We start from the raw sequence: 10,178 nt of genomic DNA, 5'->3' as shown, positions 1-10,178 counted from the left end.
CAAGATAAGACATCTCCCTAATTGGACTTGATAGACTAAGAATGCGTGAGCTACGCAAGGGAATCAAAAGATAAGCTTTTGCAAACGATATAGGTTCGCATATTACTACTGTTGCATACCATGAAGCAAGTGATGTAAGTTCACGAGCTTGTGTTTTCTCAAATCTGAACATGTCTTGTGCGGTGTGTTGAAGGCTCGGTTAGTGTTCAACTAAATAGTCACTTAGGTGGCTAGTATGGTGTTCCATAGCTCGAGTCTGTTGATCAGACCAGGATGGAGTATTACATTTGTTGGTATCAGAGCGAGGTTGGTCAATTTGTTATGTTCTCTAGTTTGGTTAATTTGTTAGGTTCATCAGATTCATCAAGTTCGCTAAGATTACAAATTATCTGGGGTAATAAGTATATGATTGTTTGTTGTTGGGTAGGATTGGGAAAAACACATTGCCTTGGTTCAATTATTTCTTTTGCAGGATTATGCCTTGGATCACTTTTCGCTACTCACATTCTTAGTGGTTGTGCTCGCATATATGTTTTGGCTAGCTGTGCTCGCAGATGTGATGTATGAGCCATTCTTGTAGATGTGTTTTGGCAAACTATGCTCGCATTTGTTTCGTCAAGCAAAGAACGCATAATGGTATATGGTTACTTGTTTCACTTAAACTTGTGTCTTATGTCATTTAAAAAAATAGATTGTATGGAATATTAGAAGTGGGCACCTTGTGTTCTTCTGCAATGATAGTTGGACTAACGAGTGCGGAGCTTTACATGACTTTTGACGAAAGATGTCATTGATCGAGCATTTTATCCTAATTTAGGATATAATAATGGTGTCAAGGACTTGAGGTTTACCTAGAATCAATGATGAATTAATTACCTAAGGAGACCTTCATCGAGATCACGACTCTTAAAACACCCTCCTCGCATGATATTGATGATTTCCTTAGATGGGGTTTTGCCATGCAAAGAAATTCAGCGCCAAGTTAGCCTATGAAGTCCTTGATACTGTTAAGTCTCACAGAATTGTCTCTCAAACTTGATAAGAAATGGCAACATATTTGGAAAATTTGTGGGCCACAATGTATCAAGTTCTTTTTATGGTTTGTTTCCAATCATCATCACCAAACAAATGAAGAAAAGGTCCCGTCGACTCTTTACATTGAATTCTCATTGTATGATTTGTGAAGGTTACATCGGAGGATGCCAATCATGTACTTTGAGAATTTTTTTTTTCGCGATATGGACCAGACTTGTAAAATCAGATAAAGTCCTTGAATTTATGTCAACGGATGTTAAAAGTTAAGTGTATATCAACTTAGCTCGACCTGAGTATTTTACAATAGATAGCGAGGTTTGGGGATTGAAATTCAATGTCATTTACGGGTGGTTATGGTACATACATAACAAACATGTGTTTAAGTCTGATTTTATCAAGGCTAAGGGTGTTTAGGAAAGAAGCCAAAGGTTGTTTCATGATTTCATTCACAATGCTTACAATACTACCCGTTTGTAGAAGCTTGTATGCTAATCGTTCATGCCTTATGGTTGCATAGTCTTTACAACCAGAGAACTAGTTTAAAGTCAACACCGATGGAGCACGGAACTAAGCTTCCAAACTGGCCACAAGTGGTGAAGTTATTCGGGACCGTAATGGAACATTGGTAAGGGGTTTTGCATTGAAAACCTCTCGGTTAACTTCTTAGTATGGCTTGGTTTTTTTTTTATTCTAGCACAAAATAAAACTTTCCAACATCTAAAATGGTTGGGTTGTTATAGATCTGGAATACATGCTTTGGTTTAAGGTGAGTAAACTACCATTCTTTATATAGATGGCTAATACTGGGCTATCCCAAGGGCCCCCGTATCCACTAGTCACTGAAAGAAATTAGTGATCTCGAGCAGAAACACGTATAACATTTTTTGAGGATCTCGATCTAGATTTGACTCATCTCGAGCAAAACGTTGGCAATAATCGTCATAGTCGACAACGACCTTTTCGATCTGGTATGACTAGCTTGTCGAAGTACTATGACGATTATTGGTAGTGTTGAAATACTTAAAACAAGTTTAGCATAAAACTTGTAAAGGATGAGAAAAGTTACGTAAAACAAGTTAGTCATATCTTTAAATCGTCCTTTTAAGGGTGGCTATTGATATGAACTTTTCGACACTCGTGAGTTTTGAAGTACTTAAAAGAATGTATTTTAAAAAATAACTTTTCCATATATTCAATTTATCAAATAATAAAACTGTAAAAAAAACATTTGATTTCAATAATTTAATTTAATTTAATTATAATATTAAAATACAAATTGATATAAAATATGATATTTTTTTATATTTAAACACATTTGTAGAAATAAAATTTGCTTACACATTGCAATTGATATTTTATTATAACTAACTGACTCCATCAATCAATCCATTTATTTTAATGCTAAAAAATTAGAGAAATTATGGAGAAATGGATGCAGATGAGACAGGCTCCTTTCTAGCTCCCACACCAACACATCTAAAATTAAGCAAGAAGCATTAGTTTTGTTTTGTTATGTACAGTCCAAACAGAGCCGTAGCGATGCATTCAAAGTAGTTGCACAAGGTGAGGCACTTATATCCCTCACAAATTCTACTGCTGTTTGCTAATTCATGTCCTTTCTTACTTTTATCACATCCTCTCCTTACCAATCACCTAAAACGTTATTAAAATATAAAATAATTTATTTAATAACATTTAAATCTATAAATATTATAAAATATGATTATAGATGGTGGTGGAATGGTTATATATTTTTATTTTAAATATTATAATATATAAGATTATTTTACTAATTTCCTTAATCGAATTAATATACCACAAAAAATGTAACAACATATCATATAAATTATAATTTTTTAAAAAATAATTTATATTCAGAAAAACTATTTTGTTTAAAATGTTATTGATTGGGAAAGTCTAACTTGATTTTCGCTAGGGGGATAATATTTATATGCAATTTCCGAAACTAGAGAAACGCGTTTTTCTCTTTTGACTATTCTTGTTTTTCTAGCTGTCACCAATAAAAATCACAGTCGCTTCCTTTTACTAAATTTCTTCTTTGGCATCGTCGGTTCACCTGCTTCGTCTCCTTTACCATAATTACACTCTTAATAAACATTAATTTTTATTTCAAAATTCAAACATTTTATTTATTTATTTATAAGAAAAGCTTGAAATACAAGCATCCTTATTTATCAAAACAAAACACGCTGCCCAAATTTGATCATCTAATGTATCACATGATATATATTTTTAAAGCATTGTATTATATTTAAATTAATGAATTCAATAATGAGTAAAATTATTATAATAACTTATCTTATTTCAAAGCAAACGTTTTTCTTTTATTTTAAGAAAATATTTCAATAAAATAAATTTATTTGTACCATGATTCAATTGCTTTCTTTTAAGTCTTATATTATTATCCAACAAAACAAATTGATTATATCATTAGACAATCAAAATAAAATTAAAACAATAATTTGTCATTCTTTGCTATATTCATAGATATATATATTTTTAAAAAGTTCTATTATCCTTTTTTAATTTTATTTTAACTATCATGGTTTATTGTTCAATTGAATAATTAAATTTAATATTGAAAAAAACAATTTTGACTTTTTTTTCAAAGTGTACTTTCCCAATTAATAATCACAGCTGCCTGTGATTTTAGCCTTTTCTCATCAACTTTCAAATTTATACTACATTACCGACTTTTTCAACTCTTTCTCTTCCTTCTGTTCTCAATTTCCATTTAAAAAAGAAAATATTTACCATCTCAAATTTCTCGCCGTGGTGGTTTTGCAGTTGCTAATCAAGTCTGAAGCTTAAGTTCAGATGATTTGACCGAGAAGAAACGGTAAACTCCCGCATTCAGAATCATGGGCCATTGCTGTAGCAAAAACGTGTCCGTCAACAATGAATCAACCTCCACTGTCAATCAGTCTCAGCCGCTACCGGTTCCGGCCTCGGCAACCCCATCCGTTGAGACAAACTCTTATGCTGTTAGTCCATTTGCTAGTCCACTACCCGCTGGAGTGGCGCCGTCTCCATCACCAGCTAGAACACCGGGAAGGAAGTTCAGGTGGCCTTTGCCGCCTCCCTCTCCTGCCAAGCCGATCATGGCGGCAATAATGAGACGAAAGGGGTCGAACAAGGCGGCTCCGACGGAAGGAACAATTCCCGAGGATGGGGAAGGAGCGGTGCTAGACAAAAATTTTGGATACGGGAAGAATTTAGGGGCTAAATTTGAGCTAGGCAAGGAGGTTGGGCGAGGGCATTTTGGTCATACTTGCTGGGCCAAGGGAAAGAAAGGAGAGCTAAAGGGAAAGTCGGTGGCCGTTAAAATCATTTCTAAAGCTAAGGTGTGTCATTTTTGGTATGTGCTTTCTTTTTTTTTTTTAATAGTTGATGTTATTATTGATTAGGAGTAAAAAAAAAATAAAATTTTGATTATTAGATGGATTGTCTCATTTGAAACTGCAATTTGAGTCAGAGATTTCAATAGTATAATATATTTGAAGTACTTGGAATTTGGATACATTACTAAGAGTGGAAAGTGAAAAAGAAAAGTATTGACGTTAATAACAAATGCAGTTTGCAGATAGCATGAAGATATGAACTGTAAACCGGTTGATCGAAGTTAAAAAATATAGCTGCATGATTTTATTATTTAATTTTCAAAGAAAACAAGATGATGCTATTAGGACTTCTAAAGATAAAAAGGAAAGTTTTAAGCAAATAGAGTTGAATGCATGCGTGTTTAGTAATCGATGATTTGGTGTTAGTTCAAGTTGTTCGTGGTTACTAATCAATAACTTGGGATTGGCTTAAATTTGTTCAATCTTCAATGGGGAATTAAGATACAGTTTTCCAGAGTTAACCTCCCCGCACCCTTCATGTTGGAAACAACTAGGAGAAATTTTCTGCAATGATAGCCTTTTTCTTTTGTACTTCTGAACTTATGCTTTAGTTTTTGATGAAATATATATAACTCGAGATGATTAATGGTTTTGCGAAGAATCGGAAGCTGAGTGGATATTATTTTGCAGATGACCTCAACAATATCAGTAGAAGATGTTCGGCGGGAGGTCAAAATACTGAAAGCCCTATCCGGTCATAAAAACATGATCAAGTTTCATGATGCTTTTGAGGATGCCAATAACGTTTATATTGTCATGGAGTATGTTTGTACTTGCTATAGTTTATTTTTAAGATCTCTTATTCTTTGTAGTAGCCCTTCCTCAATCTTTAAGTTTAATCTTTCACCAGTTCAACTGATTGAAATAAACTTAGCCAGAATATCAAACAATATGCATCATACATAAGGAACAATTTGTGATTGGTCTAGTCATGCGTCCTAAACCAGCGAGTTAACAAGTTTCCTCCAAAGTAATTACAGTGAAATGTTGTTTTGTTGTCAGATTATGTGAAGGTGGAGAACTACTTGACAGAATTTTGTCTAGGTATCGAAGTACTACCTTCTTCTCTTGCACCCTCCAAGGCAATTCTTAACCTCATCGCTAAAACCATGCTCCGTATTGTTCTTTATTGCAGAGGTGGTAGATACACCGAAGGGGATGCTAAAAATATAATTGTGCAAATTTTAAGTGTAGTAGCTTTTTGTCACCTTCAAGGGGTTGTGCACCGTGATCTAAAGCCCGAGGTGTGGCATAGAGGAATATGATACTTAAATTTTAATTTAGTTCTATGCTGCTTTATTGTTAATACACGGCACAATATTTTTTACATTGGATCGAATTCTAGTTATTAACTAATCATTCTTTTTGCAGAATTTTCTTTTTACCACAAGAGATGAGGATGCTCCAATGAAAATTATCGATTTTGGTTTATCTGATTTTATTAGGCCGGGTAAGAGTTAATTGGGTTTTACTATATTTGCATTAATCTTGGCATTCCATTTGTCAATTGTGCTCTCATTGGCATAATTGTCTGAATCATGTAATGCAGAACTCCCCTCCCCTCTGAATCATATAATTTATCAACAATTTGTTCGAACAAGAACCATTCAGTTTTTATTCATTTGCAGATCAACGTCTGAATGATATTGTTGGCAGTGCATACTATGTTGCACCGGAAGTGCTGCATAGATCATACAGTGTTGAAGCTGATATGTGGAGTATTGGTGTCATAACATATATATTGTTATGTGGAAGCAGACCTTTCTGGGCCAGAACTGAATCAGGAATTTTTCGTTCTGTGCTTCGAGCTGATCCTAACTTCGATGATTCACCTTGGCCTTCTGTATCATTGGAAGCCAAGGATTTTGTGAAAAGGCTTTTGAACAAGGATCACAGGAAAAGAATGACTGCTGCCCAAGCTTTAGGTAAGTCATGTTTATTTTGGTTTGACCTTATGCGTAAGAAGCTTTTAGGATTTATGCTCCCTCTCCCTCTCTTTTTACAACTTTGGTTTGAAGTTGCTAACGAAATTATATATAATCTCGGAAACTAATAAGGACCTCCATATCGTCAGCTCATCCATGGTTACAAGATGACAATCGTGTTGTGCCTTTGGATATTTTGATCTACAAGTTAGTCAAGTCTTACATTCGGGCTACCCCTTTCAGACGAGCAGCACAAAAGGTAGTTTACTGGTTCCTGTTATTAAGAGAAGGACAAATTATCAGTAATCCCTTACCAATTCCTACCCTGCACGCATGCACACACACACACACCCCATACAGGGAAATTAGTATAGTATCTGAAAAGAAGAGTTTGAATCAACATTTTGTCATGGTTTTGTTTTGTTGGTTGCAGGCACTTTCAAAAGCTTTACCGGATGATGCGCTTCTGTATCTTACTGGACAGTTTAAGCTTTTAGAACCAAAAGATGGATGCGTGTCCCTCAGTAATTTTAAAACAGTTAGTTCTTGGTTTTATCAATTTCTTACTTCTTTCCAACTCTCACAAGCTCTTTGAGACCTCTTTTCTAACTAGACGTGTAGCTACTTTCAGGCTTTGGTGTAGCTACAAACTAGTTTTTAACTTTTTGCTGTTGATTCTTGACTTGTTTTAGTAGTTGCCTGTACTATTTGTAGTAATTTTGTCGTGACCATTGTTATGAAAAATTGCAGGCTTTAATGAAGAATAGAACTGATGCCATGCAGGAGTCAAGGGTTTTTGACATTATAAATGTGGTGAGATATATTGTTTTATGTGCTCATATATTGTTTATTGTGGAGGGAATAGCACCGTTCATGTTAAAGAGCTTAGCATGGTTCTAACGATGTTCATTTTTAATCATTAGAGCTTTATAGAGCAATTACGGCACTCAAGGTTTTGCATGATCTGAGAGTAATATGATTTTGATTTTGATACATTGCATATTTTAAGATGAAGCTGAAGAGGAAATTATTTTTTCTTTGTTTTGAAGCACCGATAGCGAAGCCGTGCACGATGGATAAATATTTGATTTTTTTGTATATATGATTTCTCACAGGTTTTGGGTTGTTTTGTTAAATGTTATCATGTAGTTAAATGCTGACAATTTTAAATTTTATTTCAAGATGGAGCCACTCTATTACAAAAAGATGGACTTTGAAGAGTTCTGCGCTGCTGCAATCAGTGCATATCAGCTCGAAGCATCTGAAGAATGGGAGAGTATTGCAAGCACAGCTTTCGAGTATTTCGAACAAGACGGAAACAAGGTCATTTCAGTGGAGGAATTGGCACTGGTATTCTGATAATCTGTTTTCATACAAAATGGGGGCTTCCCTATTGGCTTAGTTCACTTCTGAGTTCGGGAAATTGAAATTTTTTGTCATTGTTGGTGTTTACTTTGCAGGAACTAAATCTGGGGCCATCAGCTCATTCTTTGCTTAAAGATTGGATAAGAGTTTCAGATGGAAAACTGAGCTTCCTCGGGTATACGAAATTTTTACACGGTGTGACAATTCGTGCTTCTAATGTAAGACGTCGATAGCATTTAAAGACGGCCAGGGACAGAATTCTTTTTCTTTTTCATTTAGTGAATTTAACCTAAAAATATATTTAGCATTCTTTCTGTTTTGAATCGAGAGTAAAGGTGTTATAGGTATAGAAGCGAATGTTTAGGCAGAAAATCGTGCACTCTTAACAATTTAAATCACATAAATGTTTTCGTGAACTTTACCTGGAAAGTTTGTGTTGTCTTTTAAGTCTTAATTGTTTTCATTTTGCAAACTTTCATTTGTATTTTGTCAGCTTTGTTAGGTTATTCGGACATCTTTGAAATATATATATATATATATATATATATATATTTATTTTAAACTATCTATTACTGAATATATTTGAATAAGGATATATAATATGATAATCCAAAGAAATAAAAATTAGAAATTCTAGTATATTCGGCAACATATCCGTCTTTGATATTAGCTTTTTGTTATAACGAGTTTTGGTGGAAAATAATTCATGTTCTGTTTTCTTTTACCAAGAAAGAGGAGATATAAAAGGAATTTAGTTGCTATTAGTTATGCCTTTTCTTAGTTCAACAATGAATAAAATACTAATGGTTTGTTTTTCATTGATGGAAATTACAATAAGGCGGAAATGCTTTAAATACTGATAAATTGAAAATCGGTTATTTTAAAACCAATGGTTTATATCATATATCTTAATAATATTTTTCATCTAATAATGTTATTTTTAAGGTTTGAGCCTACATCTTCCTTTGGGAATATAATGTATCTTACCCTTGCACTCAACACTTGTTCATATTTTGATAATTATTTGATTATGATAAAAGTAAACTTAAGTTAAATCTTATAATTTACCCAAAAATATGTTTAATTTTATTTCCAAATTCTTATACTCTTCACACATTTAAATTTTAATTTATTTACTTTTAATTCCAATAATTTAGACCTTGTTACCATTCTCAAAGGATTTCCATTAAATTGAAATATGGAACGTTCAATTTTCCTAAAAGAAAAAAGCTCAAAGGCCAATTTAAATCGCGTGGAAGTTATGCAATTAAAAGAAAAGCATTCACTTTTACTCGATTTTTTTGGAAGAGTGTTGAAGAAGTATACAATTTTATCTGCTTATTTAATTTTTCACGTATGTAATATTAGTCATATGAACAAAAAGTATTATTTTAAGAATGTAAAGTATTTTAATAATTTTAATAATTAGATAGACTAAAATTTAAATTTAAAAAGAGTACAATGATTAAGAAGTAAAATTAGAGTTGAAGAATATATTTGATTATGAAAATCCAATATCCTCACGATAAGTAAGTCGGTTATAAAGGAAATCATAATTTAGAAATATTTTTATAAAAAAGAAATTTTCAATTCAAAGATGATTTGTCTTCCTTTAATTAGGCGGGCTCATAAATAATGTGGTAGAAAAGATCTATAAAATAATTTCTAGAGGATTAAATATATAAAAAAACTTTTAATATAAGTATAATACTTTGGGTTTTACAGCAAGAGTATCACCCTTGTCCCGTGGTTTCTCTCCTTTTCCTCGAGGAGGGATATTAAAAAGAAAAAGGGGAAAAATAGAACCAGTGGATTTAAAGTCAAATTGTAGAGCCAATAAAAGCATAGTAAGGCATATTGATTTTTAAGCCATTTATTAAAAAACGGAATAGAAGTTAGTTTGAAAATGACAAAGTCAACGGAAAAAATAAAGCACTCCAAAAAAGAAAAAGAGTATCTTAGTTGACACGATTTCACCGCATCAAATGATTGAGAGCACCTCCCCATTTCTTATGAAACACAATTGCGTTCCAACTCTTTTGATTCTCTCCTTGCACTCTTTATTTTCAGAGTCAAATTGTGAATTAATTATTAATATAAACTGGTTGAATCTTAATTCTTAAATCTTAACTAATTTTGATAGTTGTGTTGAGATGATTAAAATTTTTTGGAGTAGTTTAATTTTGTTAATTGAAAAAAATATGATTTTAATTGGAAGTGTGGCGTTAAATTAAAATTTTATTTTAAATTATAAGGAAAAATCTTTGATGCTCGCAGCATGTCGTGTTAATCAGGCGGGTAGAACCTAATGCCTTCTAACTTCCTACGCAAAATAATATATATAATAAGATGATAGAATTAAGAGAAAAGGATGGTATTACGGCATATATTTATTAAAAATTAACATCAAATTTGGTGGCATGTGAGTTGG

The 10,178-nt window shown here is 32.9% G+C and overlaps 1 protein-coding gene across 2 annotated transcripts; it reads left to right on the top strand.

Annotated features, from left to right (window-relative positions):
- Positions 1 to 3,752: 3,752 nt before the first annotated feature.
- On the top strand, positions 3,753 to 8,176 carry LOC105791230 (CDPK-related kinase 4). Of its 2 annotated transcripts, none has more exons than XM_012619205.2 (11): positions 3,753 to 4,400; positions 5,088 to 5,218; positions 5,460 to 5,501; positions 5,593 to 5,701; positions 5,829 to 5,907; positions 6,086 to 6,382; positions 6,532 to 6,641; positions 6,816 to 6,920; positions 7,133 to 7,195; positions 7,565 to 7,732; positions 7,843 to 8,176. In XM_012619205.2, exons 1-11 carry the CDS (start codon positions 3,918 to 3,920, stop codon positions 7,978 to 7,980), a joined length of 1,725 nt encoding a protein of 574 aa, XP_012474659.1. In that variant the 5' UTR covers positions 3,753 to 3,917; the 3' UTR covers positions 7,981 to 8,176. The 2 variants fall into 2 exon arrangements, with proteins under 2 accessions (XP_012474659.1, XP_012474660.1); XM_012619206.2 differs by having other exon boundaries at positions 4,265 to 4,414.
- The last annotated feature ends 2,002 nt before the right edge of the window (positions 8,177 to 10,178 follow it).

The sequence above is a fragment of the Gossypium raimondii genome, chromosome 8, assembly GCF_025698545.1.
Source record: "Gossypium raimondii isolate GPD5lz chromosome 8, ASM2569854v1, whole genome shotgun sequence".
Classification (NCBI taxonomy): Eukaryota; Viridiplantae; Streptophyta; class Magnoliopsida; order Malvales; family Malvaceae; genus Gossypium; species Gossypium raimondii.
Note: the sequence above shows the minus strand (reverse complement) of the source record. Positions and strands in the feature narration are given on the sequence as shown.

Bases quoted from the DNA above. Each gene is read 5' to 3' on its own strand.
- LOC105791230 (XM_012619205.2), top strand. From the start codon at position 3,918: ATGGGCCATTGCTGTAGCAAAAACGTGTCCGTCAACAATGAATCAACC. The intron at 5,908-6,085 runs GTAAGAGTTAAT...ATTCATTTGCAG, and splicing joins ATCTGATTTTATTAGGCCGG to ATCAACGTCTGAATGATATT. The intron at 6,642-6,815 runs GTAGTTTACTGG...TGTTGGTTGCAG, and splicing joins TCAGACGAGCAGCACAAAAG to GCACTTTCAAAAGCTTTACC.